The following is an 18,523-nucleotide window of genomic DNA, read 5'->3' as shown; positions in this document are numbered from 1 at the left end:
TTACCTAAACATTTGATCCCTGAGATGTCATAATGTTATAAAAGAAGTCCAGTAACAGTACATCTCAGTTTCTTTACATGATAAATGAGTAAAATTTAACTGCCCAGACAGTCATGTATTTATAAAAACAATGTTTTTGTTAATTTACAGGTTTAACAAACGGGTTGTTTTTAATGTGGACCTATCATAATAAAAAACAGAAATTTCTGTTGTAGCTAGTAGAAAAACTGGAGCTTTTCTGTTATTCAATTGTTGATCTATTACATAACTACGTTAATGCGATATCAGTGGCAAATAAGGTGGAGTCTTTATCGATAAGAAAAGCTGCAAAACCCACGACAATGCAGCTAGCAGTTCAAAATCTATCACATTTTCCAAAGTCTTCCAGGGGACCGGTTGGATTCTTTGCCCTCCACCTTATGTCCCCCCCCCCCCCCCCCCAATTGACAGAATATTAACTTATATAAAATACACACATGCAGCGTGAATTGCATCAAAAAGTTGAAAATCATTTCAAAGTCTTTTACTTTGAAAGGATTCACCAGAAGCGGCTCCTTGTTCGCGAGCGCGCTTGCTCGCGCTGTCAGTTGCAGCGGTGGTTTGTTAGCAGCGTTTCCTTTTCTCTGGGCGGTTCCAGTCTGAGAGAGAGAGAGCGAGAGAGAGCGAGAGGTTCAGAGGAAAGCTCTAACTCTATCAGCCCAGACACAAACATGGCGCCTGCCTCCGCCGACAACTTCAGATGAAAGTGTGGCGAAGAAGTAACTAGCAAAGTACAAAGGAGTATTTCCGAGTGGCGTTTTCACCCTTCTTTTTAACTTGCCGTTCTGGTTTGACCAGTTTTTTTGTTTTTGCTTTGCACAAATAAGTCTGCGGGGTACTTCGAGGAGGTAAAACAAGCAAGTTGCCTACATGTCAACATTGTCTCTGTTTCTCACTGCGGTGTAAACAGCTGGTAAGTACTCGTGTTTTGTTCCGTGGAGATAACCGTTAGGGATCGCGGCATGTTGTGGAAATGAGAGGGAGTGGATGAAGTGCATTAGGTTAACTTTCGCTGTGTGTGAGTGCGCTCAGCCGCTGTAAATGCATTTTCCTGGTGTTGCGCTGCTGCACTTTCAGCGTGTTATCCAACCACGGAAAGAGAGAGAGAGAGCCACGTATGAGCGCTCGGGGTGATCATGGGAGGAAATTTCTTTTGTTATACCCACGACGAGGTGTATTTCCTGCATCAAAGTTGACCTACTTAAGGTTGGGATGCAACAGTTGGGAACATAACACCCCTCTCCTCCGCCGCCTCCTCTTGCTGCTCCTGCTCGCCTCTCCTCCCCGGGCCCTCCCTGTCGCCAGATAATCAGACTCAGCTCTCCTGGAGTCTGTCTACCCTTGCAGGTGTCTGCTCCCAGAAACAAACCCAACTTCCTGCGTGGGATCAAAATGTGTGTTGGGGTTTAAAGCTCAATTTTAGCAGGACCTTCTTGTCATGCAGTCAGCGCCGTGTTCGTGTAGAGGATCAACTGGTCTGACTTCTTTGTGAGTTTGCTTTTCATCCTTTTCCTAGCCGTGTATGATGTGGCACTATGCAGCGCCAAGGTGCTCACATATCTATGCCTCAGCACTTGACTGCTTGCCAGTCAGCAGCAGTCTAACCCCTGAGGTTAGCAGAGTGCTCCCTCTGCTCCGTGCTCCCATCACAGCTGTGGTGAATCATGACTGGCATGTGATATTTCTGCTCCGATGGTACAAGTTCCAGCAGAGCTAAGCTTGGCACTTCCTCTTCTGTTGTGCTCAAAGTATTCATAATTTCAATTAGGTGTTTTACCAACTGAGCTGGCTGCAGGAATGCTGTGTAATGACAGGATAATCGAGGCACGCAGAGTGTGAAAAACATGGAAATTGCTCTGGCAGAATCCACTGAGCCGTTGCCACGTGGAAACAAAATAAAATAAACCCTCTTCCTTGACCTTGGCTTGCCCTGACAGGCGCTGGGAAAGAGGAGTGGAGCAAACGTTTCCTCCCACTATAACCTCTACAATACTGCAGGTATAAAGTGGGTCATGGCTGCGCGGTGGCTTTGTGTACATTGAACTTGCACTTTGTGGCCTTCCAAAGGCTCTGTCAGGTGACTGGGGGGAAGGAGGTGGATTGGCTCAAAGGAGCAGCAGCAACAGGCAGTATTTATTCAGTGGGGGAGTGATATGTTGAGATACGTTAGAGCGTACCCGTGTGATCTGCTTCATTCTTTCATTCACAGTTGTGTTCACTCTACCTCACCCGGCAAATAGCACGGTGGAGCTACCTTTATCCCCCCTTCAGCCTCCACTTGAGTTGACACTTTCAGGTTGATTTATCACCCACACTTTCACTGTCAGTTTTCTCAGAGTTTGAAGAGCTTATTGGAGTCCCAACATCAACTGACACTTTCATGTCAATGAATGATTCGTTCTATAAATGAAAGTTCAACTTGTTTGAGTCACATTGTTTTGACAGTGTTAACCACCCCTGCTTGCTTTAACTCCTTCCATCAAATTATACCACCCAGCATGGCATGCTCACTTTTTGAAGACAGACTAACGACTTAGAACCCTAGTTGTTGTTTTTTTAAATAAACTCAGTTAGCTAACATTTTCTTTTTAGTTTTCCTGTTATAGCAATACATAAATATGAAAAACAAAAAGTAGGCAGAATACACTAACATTTCCTGTTAAGTAGTGGGAATCACCAGACCCCCACAATACATTATCACAATATTTCACTCATGATCTGATGATAGCTTGATTTTTAACATTTTGTGATAAGCTAAAAACACGTAATACAATTTATCATCTTTTATTTCAACTGTAAGTTATGTCCTCAAAGTTGTTGTTGTTGTTGTTTTTCCAATCTGTTTTATCTAAGCAGATAAAGTTATCTCACTTCAGTGATTCTTTTTTGTTGCAAAATGAGATTGTCAAGCACACCAACACTGTCACTAAAACCTACTATAAATGCTGTCATAAGACATAATCAGCCTGCAGTCAAATGGGATCAAGCTGGCAGTTATGTACTATGTTAAGTGTCCAGTTGACCATCTAGCTTCTTTCGCTGTTTGCCGTTGGTGTGTACTGTTTTGTGGGGTTTGGCTGGCTGGAACTGAAATTTTCCGAGACATGGATTACTCTGTCCCACCTGTGTCTGCTGTCTTTTTCAGCCCTGCTTCTTTGCCTCTTTCACCAGGTGTCTCTACATCCTGATCAATACAGAATTTTTAAGACCGATGCCAATACTTGATGATTTAAAAATCTGATACATCGGCCGATATTTCATTTTCTGCCAGACGCACAGAACATAAACAGATTTCATTAACAGTTGTTGCGTGTCTTTATTTATGAGTCCTTACTAAGATAATGTGACAGTGCTGATTATGAACTGTCGTGTTTTACTGTCGAAACAACTCATGGATTATCAGTTAACTATCTGTCCAACTCAGATTGGATTAGCTAGTTGTTGTTGGTGAGTCCCTGGTGGAAAAACTACGTAACATCAACACTCATAACTTGATTAAAGGGTGTTTCTCTCATATCTTCTGTACTCTTTAAATTTTCATGTATTGGCCGTTACAAATGCTGATACTGATATATCGCCAAATAGCCTAATATCATTCGAGCTTTAGTTGTCTGTATCTTCAGCTCATTCGGAGGTTGCAGAGAAACTCTTGTGTGTGTCTTTAATGGCATTTTCGTTTCTGTTTCCTTTCAGTATTCAGTGTTAAGCACATGTGGTCAGCCTTTCAACTATTTAAAATCTTTCAAAGTCAGATTTCGCAGTGTTTGTATAAACCATTCACTGTGTAATATTTGTGCTTGTGTAAAGAAAGTTTTCCTCCATGAAGAGCTCAGAGGTTAGTGCCAGCAATGCTGTAATATCTGAATCAAGGACGCTTTTGCAGGCTTACCATTTCATTTACAGTCACACTTTTTTTTTTCTTTTCTCAAGGTGTTTCTACACAATTAGCGGACAGATCGTGGTTTCTTGTCTCTTTGGAGCCAATGTGTACCTGAAGAAGCACTGTGCGTTCTGTTAAGCCGCCTGTTTGCACCTCTTAAGTTAAACCAAACTCAACATAGTTGTTTGTAGCCAAAGAGCAGCAGGAAGGCACTTGTAATCCGCTCCTCTTCCCTCTCAGGTAACCTGCTTCCCTCCTCTGACCCTTGTACTCTGCTGTGGTGTGCCAGCATGTCTGTTGTTTTCTTTCAGTAGCTCTCCCTCTGAGTCGGTGTAGACCCAGCTAGTTAGTACGAGCAATGAGTTTGCCTTCTCTCTCCCGTCTCCTTACAGTGGAAAGAATGCTCTGTGTCCACCGGCTTGTCACGCTTCAGGAGGGAGGCAGTCTTGTGACGTTTCTGCTAAGCCTGCCTTCGCTCCTTGCATCTACCCAAGCGGATTTTAACTGTAAATAGTCATATTTTTGAGGGAATGTGTGGTCTAAATGCTGCTTTTGACAGGTTTCAGTAAAGTGCCTCGTTTTCTTAAAAAAGAAAAAAACAACCCCACCTGCTTCACACAGTGGAATTAGAGACCCACTGTGATCCAGGAAGAAAAGTGGAAAATTTTCTGCTCCGCTCATTAGAATTCATTCCACGTCACTCCTGACTGCCTTTAGCGTTAGCGCTGATGCTATCTCTGAAAGTGTTGGACTGCTTAGAGTTCAAGATTTAGAGTTAACATACTAGGAGGGAGCAGACAATATGGGTGTTTGTCATAGTGCTGAAACAGCAGGGATTCAGTTCATTTTTTAATATGTAAATATGTAATAATCTGTTACAAGTGGGAGACACACCTTGCTTAAAACCTGTAAAATTGTGAAATATAGAGGTGGGGTTTTTTTTTTTTTTTTTTAATAACTTAAGTTAGAGCTGATGCCCAAAAGCTCAAATTCAAATAGCCTGAAGCAGCAGCAACAACAAGCAGCGTCATCCGTTCTGTCTGTCATCAGTGTGATTTGCCAACCAGATGCCTATTCTGAGAAGCTTGTTGACAACTGCCGTCTGTGCTTACATGAAATTGAACTTTATGTAGACATTTATGTGTAAAAAAAGCAGCGTTCACGGCAGGTCTTCGGCTTTATTCAAGCACTACAGAGAGAGGGAGGTGTTGTTAGCATATGGATTTGATAATGCCGAGCTATCACACAGACTCCACCTCTCTCACACACACACGCTGAACAGCAAATATTGAATGGTAAGAGGCATTTCTTGCAAGTGCACATGACCTTGTTGGAACATTTCTGAAAGACTTTCCTTACTGTCGTAATTACTTGAAGGCTGATGTGGATCACTTCTGTTAAGTCTGGCTTTTAGGTTCATCACAGCGTGCTGTTGAGATTAATGAGCAGAGTGAGGTATTTCTAGACCGCACTTTAACAGCCAACTATGTATGTGCGTGCATACTCCAGCTCACGCCGTATGAATGCAATCATACATCAGCTCTACCGGCTTTCCTTTATCTGCCCTAAAAGCAGCATTCCATGTTTTTTTTCTCTCCCCCTCCTGTGGTTGTCTCCTTGTAAAGTGGCGGTTTCATCACCTCACTGGCACCTTGTACTCAGTCTGGCCTAAGCCACTGACAGCACACTGTGATGACAGGTGGCAGAGAGGGCCACTTTGCTCTTCAGATCATCCAAAGCCCAGAACTACAGAGTGCCACTTGAAGCAGGCTCTGGTGCTGTAGAGTGTGATACAGCGTGGCTCAGCAGCTGTTTCAGGCAAGCTGTGAGTGGATGTGCAAGGCAGGGCTCCTGCTGAAGTAACCGAGACGGACACAGCACTCGCTGTTGTCCAGCATCGCGCACAAACACACACAATCTTGTGCATGCGCGTAATCGCAGACAGGCTCTTTGGTTCCCCCCCCTGGGGAACGAGCCTCCAAGCTCTTTTGTGTAAAAGGGATGAGATCATCGTGGGGCATACCATGAGGGGATAGAGTAAGGGGTTCCACCTAAATAGAGAAATCTCTGTTTTTTTTCTGTCCCTTTCTCTGCATTTCTCTAGCCAACTTGAGTTTCCCTCTGCCCTCAGGGGTTGTTGAGGTCCCTTTGGCATGTTTGCAAGTGAGTTAAGACCAGTGTCCCCCACAAACTCCTTTGTAGTGCAGGAAAATCCAGTATTTTAATGAATGGCTTAGAGTACTGTTAGTGAGCTGATTTGAAATGTTGTATTACAAGATACGGATTCCTTTTTTTATTTTACATTTTGGGGTATTCACTGCACCTTGTCTGGTCCCATAATATCTGTATAGGTGCCCTCCCTGTCCCCTCCCTATTGATCACAGTTGCTTGAAAGTTCTGATTATATTACAAACAAGCCCTACTGAGGGATGACAATGCAGTTGTTGTCACTGCAAATCCAACTAAGACAGGAAGCTGTGCTCCAGGAGTTGTTGATTTGGCTTTTTCAGGGGTTATTGATTTAAAAAAAAAATGGTGGTTATGAATGCTGAAAAGGCACAAATTGTCTTTCCATCAAAATAGTTTGCATCCTCCTTTTTTTTTTTTTTTTTTTTTAATATTTGGTGGATATGATGGGATAATCAGTTTATCTAGATCTTTAACTCTCAGTGAGAGTATTGCTATAAATTGATCATTTTTGGTCGGAGGTTTTTTTGTCTTTGTCACGGTTCTCTGAGTGAAAACCAGACAAAGAGCGTGTCACACGATCATCAGGCCTCACGAGTAACAGAGGAACAGGTTTTCAAATGGAAAGGGAGGGGCAGGGCACTACCTTTTTAGAGGCATGGTCTCAAATTACAACACAAGACTTCAGTGTAGTGAAAATGTAATGGAACAGTTTGTCTGCCAGTTTGACCCTTGAACCATAAGCACTGTAAGATTTTCTTCAGATTAACAGGTATTTTTTTCGCCCCATCCCTCTCATGTTGCTTGCCATTAAAAGGGCAGACAACCCCGGATGCAGCTTTCACCTCTGTTTATGAATACTTTAAAGCTTTTAGCTCTAATTTCTTGTCAACACCGGCGTTTAAGACGAGTACATAGTTTTATTTGCTCGCCAGACGATAAAGGTAGCAATAAAATTTGCTTTGCTGCTATTGTCTTTCATGTATGTCTAAAACTAAAACTAGGCTTTTTTCAGAAGTCTCCGAGTCTGCCTTTACAGAGAGCATGGCAGCTAAGCTGAATGTACCCTTGAAAGATCAATTTCCTCAGCCAGAGTAACACTAGTCGCAGCTCAGGGTCGTGCAGCCTGGTATTGTTGGGCCTCGGTTGCTATGGCAGCGGCATGTATTATAAGCTGTCGAGAAGAGATATTTGTATGGTTGTGGGGCGTGTGGTGAATGCACGTGGGACTCTCTAGGGCTTCATGCTTTAAAGTATTGTACCCGCCACTGTGGGCGCACCTGATGACATCAGGGGATGTTTGGCCCTGCGAGAAAAGAAGATAAGCAATGTCAGTGCCGTTGGTGGATGTGACCTGATTGTGCTCCACAGTGACAGATATCAGTAGCTGTATGAGCTATTCAGTGGCTAACCTACCCTCTTTAGTGCACACAATCAATGTAGTATAAACATTCACAGATTAATCCCAGTTCTAATAGCAACCTGGTAACAGCAAATAACGTGTTCCTTCAATGACCCATTTTCTGAAAACAGGAAATGATATGCGGTGGTTTCTCTGTGGTGGATGTCATTGATCATGGCTCAAAATGACAACAAGTATTTACGTCAACCTGCATTAACTTCTGTTAACTTATTAGAAATAATATTAATGCAGCATAACAGTGAAACCTAGGTAATATGATAACCGCAGTTCAGTTTTATTTACATAGTGCCAAATCACGGCAGCAGGTGCCTCAAGGTGCTTTATATTGTAAGGAAAGAGCCTACAAAAATACAAATATGACCTGAACATCCACTTGTTGACAGTAGGAAGGGAAAAACCCCGGTTTAACAGTAAGGACTCTCTAGAAGGGTTTAAAGAAGGGCGGACAAAAAACACCGAGTGGAAGAGAGCCAGAGATGAATAATAACTAATGATTAAATGCAGAGGGTTGTGTAAATACATAGAGAGTGCATCATGGGAAGCCTCATGCAGCCTAGGCTTATTGTAGTGTAACTAAGGGAGAGTTCAGGGTCACCTGATGCAGTCACAACTTTATGCTTTATCAAAAAGGAACGTTTTAAGCCCAGTCTTGAAAGTAGAGAGGGTGTCTGGCTCCTGGATCCAAACTGGGTGCTGGTTCCAGAGTAGAGGGGTGCTCATTTGGGATGATATGTTACTATGAGTTCTTTAAGATAAGATTACGCTTGATTATTCCTGATTAAGGATGTTGGATTTAACAGGGAGCCAATGAAGAGAAGCCAGTTTGGTCGAAACATGCTCTCCCTTTCTAGTCCCTGTCAGTGCTCTCGCTGCAGCATTTGTTTAATTCAGTACTGAATTTATTTTTTTTTTTGAAAAAAGGGGGGCTAATTGCATGAAAGCAAAATGTCATACCAAGTGTCATGAATGGCACGCCAGCCTCGATGTTGTATTTTAGCATTTTTTGTGAAGTGCTTCACTGGTTTAGTGAAAATTCACAGGGAAGCAAAACCCCTAAGTGGTAATCTATGCCAATTATCTTAGGAAGCTGTATGACTCACAGCCTTGATATTTTTCATGCCAGCATGACTGTTTTACAGGAGATGGCATGCAGAGGTTAAACTGTGCATGATATCCAGCAAAGCCGACTCTTACAAGTCAAGAAAAGGAACCTAAAGTCCTTTCCTGCTGATCACTTTCTTCTAAATACAAGAAAACGAGGCACTGTTGAGTAGTTGCTGTTACATGACTGGTCCACAGCCTGAACTACTGTAACAATGAAGGCAGTCGATGAAAATTACATTTCATTTGCCTCACTGTATCTCATTAGGGATATATTCAGGTAGTCAAACCTACCCAACTCCCTCCTTGTATTGTATCCAGCTATAATCAATATTTTTATCTTATGGCTCAAATGATCATAACATAAAAGGTTTTGCTCAAAGTAACTGCAGTTCCCTTTAGCATAAGTACACGAGGGCTTACACTGTGTCTACACTGGGAGCTTTGAACTTTGCTTTTATTTCATTTTCACCGCTCACTCTTTTGGCCACTGCCACTCTTTGTTGCTTTCTTGCTGGCATAGCCCCTTTAATGGGAAATAAATGTGTATGCGTGTGTCCCTCTTGCTCCTACGCCACCACAGCTCAACTAAGTGTTTAGCCTAGCTTGACTCCTCTGGGAGCATTGACGTGTACTCTTATTTGAGCCAAGTTCTAACATAAAAAGAGCTGAAGTGAAACTGAGTATTGAAAATAACGAAAAGTGTCCGTGGAGCTGCTGTCTGTATTTTTGGTGCCGTGAACTCAGTTTTTCCGGTCAACTTGTCAACCAATCAGCATACGGCCGACACACTCGAACAATGTGCAGTTGAGATTTGGAGGCAGCACGTTTCCATTGGTTGAAAACCTCTCTTCGTAGGCAAATACGCACTTGCAGCACCATAAATTAAGTATAATGGCTTTTTCATGGTTTTATGGTTTTTTGAGGTTTCATATTTGTCTGCTGTCACCAGGGAGCCGTTGCTGGTCTATCAATCAGCCAGAGAAAAGAGCCAAGTTACAAGATACAAAGAGCTGAAATGACTCTGACTGTTCTTCATGTCTGTGCTTTTCATGCTGTCTTTGATGGTTTTTCACGCTTCTGCAGTTTGTTAACTCCACAGTCACTTCCTTTATTGTTTCAGCCAATCAGCGTTTGACCTGCACACGAGTATCTTCCACATTAAGCTGTGGTCTGTTGTGGTTTGTGTAGCATATACCCATGGAAACAGATACAAATGTGGTACTATAAAGCCAACATAACGTGTGGTGACAAAGAGAAATTTTGGGAGAAAGTAGTGTGAACTTAAATTAGGTGAATAATTTTTATACTTTTATTTTTTCCTTTTTATGTATTTTTACACCTTTTTGCTTAATGATATTAGGAAACATTGGCACTGTACTGTCTGCACCTCACAATTACTGCCTTTGTCCTCTCCACCACTGCCACCACCACCATTATCACTACCACCACTACTATCTTGACTTTGTTTTTAGTATATTTTTCAATTAATTACTTACACAAATGTTTCTTTCAGTGTGGTTAAAATATTCTAGCAGACCACCTAAGAATGTATGTTTTTGCGAGTGTTTGTCCTGTCTTCCTCCCCTCACCCCCAACTGCTCGTGACAGATGGCTCTTCCTCCTGAGCGTAATTCTGCTGGCGGTTTCTTCCTGTTAAAAGGGAGTTTTTCTTTCCCACTGTCGCCAAAGCACTTGCTCTTGTTGGGGGTTTCTCTGTTTTCTTTGTATTAATGTAGGGTCTTTGTTTTGGAGGTAAGTTGGCATTAGCTGATAAATTGAAACTCATTTGTTTTCTGGCTCCACAATATCAGACTCCAAACTCCTAAGATGTATTTTATAAACTAATATGTGCACCGCTGACTATATCCATCTTTTACATACAGTCTATGGGTTTAGCATATTGTAATTGTAAATTAAAATAAACGTTAAATTTCAGTTACTGGCTTAGAAGCTGATGGTCAGTTCATGTTTGTGGACTAAACTTTTGAAACAACTGCTCATTTGTAACAGACTCCCTGGACCATTTTCCATGTCAAGTGTTTTGGCTGTAAAGAGGCACTTATTTACCCACAAACACAGAAAGCCCATCCAGTCAATGTTTAAACCACCAGAGAACATTTATTGGCCACTTTGGTGAGAGCACATTTAACAGTGTGGTTTGTTGCTGTGCAAATATGGAGAAAACGGCATTTTGCTTTTAAACAGGTTTTTGACAAGTGAGATGTAGCCATGGATACTGTGCAGTAAATCTTTTCAGAGCAATAAGTCTTAACTCTGCCTCTGCAATGATGTTGTCACATAATAGTAGTGATATGTAGACACAAAAATAAACAAGTATCGGGGACATGACTAAACGTAGAGCAAATAAACACACGGCCATGAGTACAGAGATAAATAGACGTTATTGACTGAAGTGAGTAAACCCGGTCAGATAGATCTCGATAGATCGCGGATCCCTCCTGCCTCTTACCTCCTGTCCTCATTAATGCACTTTTTTATTGCGTTTTCTGTTGGTGGTAAAAGTAGAAATCATTCCGCCACACGACATTAACCTTTACTGGTTTCGCTGCTTAAATGGCTGTGTTGACGCATTGCACTCGGCTCTTTTTACTGGAGCGTTTTCCCAGCATTGTAATGAAAAGGAGGCCATATCCTGGGAAGATGTCCAGTTTTAACTGTTGAAAGTTACCTGGACCGTAGAGCTGGCAGTCTTCTCGAAACAAATCAATTTTGGCACATTCTCATAGGCAGCAAGCCAAGTTTGAGCCCAGAAAGTGGCACTGCATGAATTCTTCGTTTCAATGAGTCATGTCCTGTGTGACAATAATGAAACATAACTTGAAATGTCTGTGACACAGATTATACCGTGGTTGTCCCAGAATGTATGCTGTCAGTGGTTGAGAATCTAGAAAGGATTTGAAACTGTGTGGAAAGTGTGTTTGGTGCGTTTGCCTCACTGTAGCTGAATATTTCCTCCCAGGTAGGCCGATCTACCACACCTTGAACTGCAGCCTCCTGCACACAAACGTAGCCTCACGTGTATTCTTTTTGATTTTTACCTCTCCCAACTTTCAGATTGCCTGCATTGTTGCTTCATGATAATACCGTGGCATTATTGCAGTGCGTTATCATGTCGACCGGTAAAAATAGAAACAAGAAGACTACAAAGAACTGCATTAAGCTGTGTCATAAAGTTCAGGGCTGTCTGTGGCTGTACAAAGTGGCTTCTTTTTCTGTCCTGCTGCAGATGCTGACTCACCAGTGGAAAAACCGAACTTCCTGAGTTGGTCCTAAAAGCTCTTTGAAGAGGGCATAGACGCGCTTGCCTTAAGACTCTAATGTGGAACCTTTTCCCTTTTTAAACACCCCAAAATGACTGGTTTTATATATTTCTTCACTTGCCTACTTACATTATGCTTCCAAAAATGTAAAGACCAGGAGAAATACATAATTATATTTAATGTACCGCTCTGTTTTATTTGTAGTTTCCTGCCGAGTATAACATTATGACAATAATCAACATGCTAGTAAAGAGAACAGTGGCAGGCTGCCCCACTATTGATTTTAACTCATAATGTTGTCTGTGGTGGCTTTATGGGTGGTCGTTGGCTTATATGATCTTCAGGAATTACTCAAACTAACGTCATTTGTGGCTCGCTCATTAGAATGAAATGGCAATAAATGACTGAGTTACTTCAGATAGATCATCACTGGCAGTGATGAAGACATCCCATGATCCCATGCTACTTAATTATGGCTTCAAGCTGCATCTTCAATAAGTGATTTGATTGTGAAAACCCTTGTGGGAGAAATTATAAAAAGTAACTAAGTCACCTTCTCCTTGTTCGCTCTGTTTCTTAACTGTTTAAGTGGCAGATTTGAGATGCATATTTACCTCACTATCTACTGAGGGACCACCTGTTATAAACTGAACAGGAAACAAACTCTTTAGTTTTAGCCGCAGAACCATCCTGCGGATGAACCATCGCTCTCTGCATTTTTACCATACAGCAGTGTGTGACTGTGTTGCGTCTTGGTCTGTAACTGATTACTAAGTCCCTGACAGTGAACTTTATACTTGGCATTGTGACTCAAAGGTTTACTGGGAAAGCATAAACTTCTATTAGAAGTTCTCCTCGAAAACATGCAATACACGATGCCTAAAGGCGCATTATACCAGTGCCAGCCCAGTTTGAGACCATATTTCAGCAGTTTTGTAGACTTGGATGTCTGCTTGATTTACACTCTCAGTGGCATTTCTGAGCATTCCTCCAGCCTCGGCCGCTCTGCCTTGGCTCGTCGCAGCCACCAGAGCTTTAACTCTCTCGACTTGTTTGGAGCATTGCGGTGATATACAGTGACAAGGGTGTTTGGGAATGCCAGCAGATCCAGTCCCCTCGTTAAATCTTGCGTTTCCCTAGTGTGTGTGCGCTCCGGTGGGGTGCGACAGTCTTAAAGGATCCTTTCATTGCATTGACCACAGTATTTATTTTCTGGGGAATGCATGTGAAACCCATCCTACTGTGTCAAAGTCAAATGTTCTTCTGGCTAAGACGTACTTTCTGCTGCAGTTATAGTTGCAGACCTGCAGATCTTTGATGTACGTGACCCACATTAAGGATGTCATTTTACCTTGTGTGCCACATGCGGCCCACTTTGATCTTCAATCTGGCCTTTCTGTCAGTTTAAAGAAGTTTAACTACAGATTTAATCTCTGACATGTCTTTAATGTAAGATAACGAAGTGCAGTTTCAACAACACATCTCGCTTTTTCTAGGAAAATAAATAAATATGTTAATGTAACATGGTAGACTAATGTGCCTGTGTTAATTCAGCTCCATATTATTGTGTGAAGTTGCACTGGGTTGGGAGTGGTTTTGTGTGTGTGTGTCACATTTTTGGTGAGCCAATGGCTGGAATGGGATTGGACTAATTAGAGGCAGGTGTACTTGATTGCACTGATACACTGGTCTACTTATAGCCCACACTACAAACACTGCTGTGTCGTTTTGTCTCTCTGTGCAGGTATGTAATGTGATGAAATCAGATATGTTTGGGATGGATGGATTTTGTGCTATGAATTCTATAGTGAAAGTGTCGTTTTGTCTCTCTGTGCAGGCCAGGGCCTATTATATGCCACAGCCTAAAGGTAGCAGAGTTGCAGAGGCTGGAGTGACCACTGGCTATATGCTTGCAGGGTGGTGGGTCTCCAAGGACAACTTCTAACCCTGTTACAGGCAACACGTGGAGTGCAACTGGCCGTGTGGCATAGCTGGCTCTGGCCTTGGGACTGTGTTTTTTATATAATTCATAAATGGGACACTGGACTGTTTTATCTTTTATCTCTTGATATATTTTTTTGTCAATAAATTATCTTTTAGAATTTTATTGACTGTCATCTTTTTGCCCACGACAGAGACGGTTGGTCAGACCTAGAATCTTTCTTTGGGTGTGTTACAACTGGCCTTGCCGACAGGCTCTGGCTACCATAATCTGTAGTGGGCAAAAGCAAGATGACTGATCAGAGTGAATCACAGTCTGGCCCAAATAGAGAAGCACCAGTTTCTAGTGCAGGGTTTAGGCCCTTTGGTATGATCCCTATGTTTAATATGGTCACAACTAAATTTAGAGGGAAGGATTCAGATATTAGTCTAGGTGAATGGAAAAGTAATTTGCAGACAACATTTTCTTTGCAAGGAGTTCCTGTAGATTTTAGAGCAGAATTAACACTCTGTTGCTTGGAAGGCAAGGCTAAAAGAGAGATTTTAATTCTAGCACCAGAGAAGCGTAATTCACCTGAGCTAAATTTTAATGAGTTAAATAAGTTGTATGGGGATAAAACAACTGCTTCGGTCCTGCGCTCTCAGTTCTTCAACGCTCGCCAAGAAACACTTGAAGACATCAGTTCATTTGCACTGAGATTACTAGAACATTTTCTCAGGTTAAAGAGGAAGGACCCTAGAGGTATGAATGACGAAGATATTCTTCTCAGAGATCATCTGGTTGAAGGCTTGAGAGACACTGCCCTTAGAGGTGAATTCAGAACAAATTCTAATGAATGATCAGTTGACTTTTGCAGAAATTAAAGCAGAACTAATCCTGAGGGAACACGTTTATGGTGAAGTGGTTGATCCAGTCCAGTGTTTTGCTGCCAAAGGTGAAAGATACAAGACCTGTAATGCTAAGGATATGGAACAGATCAAATCAGAGTTGTGGGAGGACATGAACAAGCAAATGACCACACAATTCAATAATTTATCACAGACTTTGATCAAAGAAATCCGATCAGAACTTCATCAAGCTACACAAAAGACTTTGGACATTCATATTGTTTAATTTAAAAGATATGTATTCATGTAAAATATTTATGCACATATAGTTAAATAGCCCATACATAAGATATAAAATGTTAAATGGAATAAAAACAACACTATGGACAGTGTGTTCGCCACCATCTGAATGGCCCTGAACGAAGAAGCTCCCGTTGATCGACGCGCTCATCTTCTGCTTCATGATTGCTCTTTCTGTGTCCATCTTGTGTTTACGAGCAGTGAGGCAGTAAATACTGTGGATCCTATCCAAGACCTTGGGTAGCTTTTTGACCTCCTCAGTGCGTTGCTTGTCCTGCAAGCATATAGCCAGTGGTCACTCCAGCCTCTGCAACTCTGCTACCTTTAGGCTGTGGCGTATAATAGGCCCTGGCCTGCACAGAGAGACAAAACGACACTTTCACTATAGAATTCATAGCACAAAATCCATCCATCCCAAACATATCTGATTTCATCACATTACATACCTGCACAGAGAGACAAAACGACACAGCAGTGTTTGTAGTGTGGGCTATAAGTAGACCAGTGTATCAGTGCAATCAAGTACACCTGCCTCTAATTAGTCCAACCCCATTCCAGCCATTGGCTCACCAAAAATGTGACACACACACACAAAACCACTCCCAACCCAGTGCAACTTCACACAATAATATGGAGCTGAATTAACACAGGCACATTAGTCTACCATGTTACATTAGCATGCCTCTTTGGGATAAATTGTAATAATTGTATGTGTAAAATTGTGAAAATGCTCTGTTAGCTCATTGCACAGACTCTCCTGTAATTGTAAAACTTTTTTTTTTTTTTTTTTTGAAAGCTGACAGAATATGTCCCGTTTTACTTTGAACCTAAAATCATAAATCATACATTTCTACAGTAGATGGTGAAAAAACAGGAAATTTTCTGTCATTTATTTGTTTATCTGTTGCTTCACTACATAAATGGAGGTCTGTACCACTGGTTAAAAATCCAAAATGTATCCCCTCCTTCACATTTTCCAGAGCCACCCAGTTGGACTGGATTAGAGTCTTTTGCAGGCTAATTCTGTTTGACACCCATGTGCTTTGTAAGAACATTTAAATACAGTATAGCATAGAAGGCTACAAGAAGCTTTGCTGTATATGAGGTTGAAATCAAAAATGTAAATTTTTTGTTCTTTCTTCTCAGGTACATCCAGCCATGATTGAGGACAAGGGTCACCGCGTGACCGACTACTTTGTGGTGGCCGGGCTGACCGACAAGTCCACGCCCCTGGAGCAGGACCTGTCGGAGACTAAATCCACCGGGCCCAAAGCGCCCATCACTGAGTTGGCCGTCATTAACAAGTCAGCAGGGGAAACAGTGCCTGAAGGCTTCACTTGTATCGAGAGCACCCACAGCGGCCAGCCAGCCAACCTTAATCATGGCAGTCTCAAGAGCCCCGAGCTCTTCCTCTGCTACAAGAGAGGACGGGGTAAACCTCCGCTGATTGACATCGGGTGAGTCAGCCATTTATTTACAGTATGCTGGTGTTTGTAATCACAAATGCCCATTTGCCTGCAGGAGGAGGAGACCATTATAAGTGGGGTTATTTAGCAATTTTAGAACTAGGTTTAACTGATGAATAGCACGAGAGAAAAAAAATCCTACATCATTTTAAACTCATGTGTTTAAAATGATGTAATCGGTACACAAGTTCTCCTGTAAGCTGTAAATTCAGACAGATGAAATATGTATGGTTCATCCAGCCAAGTATATAAAAATGAAGAATGAGATTTATTTTTTTATCCACTTTGTTGTGAATCTTTAGGTTCATCCTACTGCTCTGATTTCTTGCTGTGTTATTGTGATTAAGGCAGGTTAGAGAAGTGAGCTTGTGTGGAAGAGAAACAAGCTGATCAATTACACCTGCTACAAATTGCTGTCATTGCTGTGCAGATTGCTAGCTGACATGCTGGCAGTTGATCATACGCAGAAAGCAGCCCTGTGGTGAAAAATCTGATCAATCAGCTAAGTGGATCGTTAGTGTGCCGGTGCTGTCACGTCATCATTCAGAATTTCACATGAAAAAACCTTTTCAGCAGCGTCATTTGATGACTGTCACTGTCAAAAACCCCTTTTTTGTTTTTTGGGGGGGGGGTTCCCCCCTGCCAATCAAAACCTGCCACTGTTAGGTTTGTCAGTTTGTGTTTTATACCTGACAAAACATTACTGCAGACATTCAGGAAGTAGGCGAGTTAGCTGTTTATTCACTCTCCCCTATTTTGTGACAAAGTTCCCCCTCTCCGCCACGCCTCTTGGCTCGTATCTGACAATAGAAATTTCCCTGCTTCCTACTATTATGTTTTAAAAGGGAACTCCAATATATTTCACTTCACGCAGCGAGGTATGCCCTAAGCCTTACTAGCGTCACAGGAAGCCGAACTTTTAATCTACATCTCATCAGCAGCAGCATTTTATCCTGTTACCTGAGTGAAGGAGCAGTATCTCATGCAGTAATGCATCTTTCAGAACAGTGATGCAACCTCTTAAGGCATTCACGTTCTTCACACACCTGAGCTTTGTCTAAAGCCTGTTTTTTTTTGGGTTTTTTTTTTTTTGTTTTGTTTTTTTCCTCCTGCTAACAAACTGGAGATTCCAGTTACAACTGCCAGCATTCTCCTGCTCCCTCTCTGGAAGATTCCCCTCCTCTCTGCAAAATCAAGACTGGATTAAATAAAAAACCGTCGATCTGGTGCCTCAGACTTTATTTCCATTCTGTAAGGAATCTACTAATGTGATTTCCTCCTCCTAGGTATCGCTTTATAGCCGTGACTCCCTGCACACACAGAAGATTGTATGCAAAGTCATATTTCCTCCATGAGATTGTGCAATCCCCCTCAGCATGCAAATAGGAAAAAAAATAGAAGTAAACTTGTAAAGCTGCTTTGTACTTTCATCATCAGTTGAGACACTTATGCCTCTGATGAGGCTGAATAACAGCGTGGTCTTCTTGCGGGTTACTGTTAACAAATATTTAGACTCCTAATGTAAAATTTGTGGATTTAATACAAAAGCTGTTTGAGAAGATGCTTGCTTTTACTCCACCTTCCGCTTGTCCAGTGAATAAATGTAAATCTAGTGAAGCGTAAATCATTTATCGCTCCTTCTGTTGTCCAACATTCCCAGCCCGGGGCTCCAGAGCATGACTGCTTACCGTGCCCATTAAGACCCTGTTTTTGTTGCCTAAATGAGAATTTTGCTGGCAACTGTCCTCCCGGCCTCTTTTGATTTGTCCTGCACTCTTTTCAGAATAAATGGAGTGTTTCAGGACTATTATATCTGCAACGGCTGGCTCTACCCGTGGATCAAAAAGTGTGTTTTTAGTCCTAGTTTGTAGAGGGTAGGAGTCAAAGCTTTTGGCCTCCCACATGGCATTGTCCAGATGGAAAGGGAGGACATGGAGCATGCTGCTACAGAAGCCCTGCAGTCATGCAAAAAATAAAAAAATCCAACACAGTGGGGCAGTGATTGCTTTCCAGACTGCAGCTCTTGGCTGTGTGAAATTCAACATGGGAGCGAGCAGGTTGCAGAGACAGGTAG

The 18,523-nt window shown here is 42.1% G+C and overlaps 1 protein-coding gene across 3 annotated transcripts in view; it reads left to right on the top strand.

The window, feature by feature from the left end:
- Positions 1–623: 623 nt before the first annotated feature.
- The window catches only part of LOC101468006 (DENN/MADD domain containing 4C), a 38,440-nt gene continuing 20,540 nt past the window's right edge, over positions 624–18,523 (top strand). For 2 of the 3 annotated variants that reach the window (XM_004554377.5, XM_004554375.6), the window contains exons 1-2: positions 624–952; positions 16,130–16,440. In XM_004554377.5, the coding sequence (XP_004554434.2) occupies positions 16,142–16,440 (299 nt within the window). In that variant the 5' untranslated portion in view covers positions 624–952; positions 16,130–16,141. Of the gene's footprint in view, positions 953–1,332; positions 1,528–16,129; positions 16,441–18,523 lie in introns of those variants that run through there. The other variant, XM_004554376.6, reaches the window with a different exon arrangement.

Source organism: Maylandia zebra, linkage group LG3, assembly GCF_041146795.1.
Source record: "Maylandia zebra isolate NMK-2024a linkage group LG3, Mzebra_GT3a, whole genome shotgun sequence".
NCBI lineage: Eukaryota > Metazoa > Chordata > Actinopteri > Cichliformes > Cichlidae > Maylandia > Maylandia zebra.
Note: the sequence above shows the minus strand (reverse complement) of the source record. Positions and strands in the feature narration are given on the sequence as shown.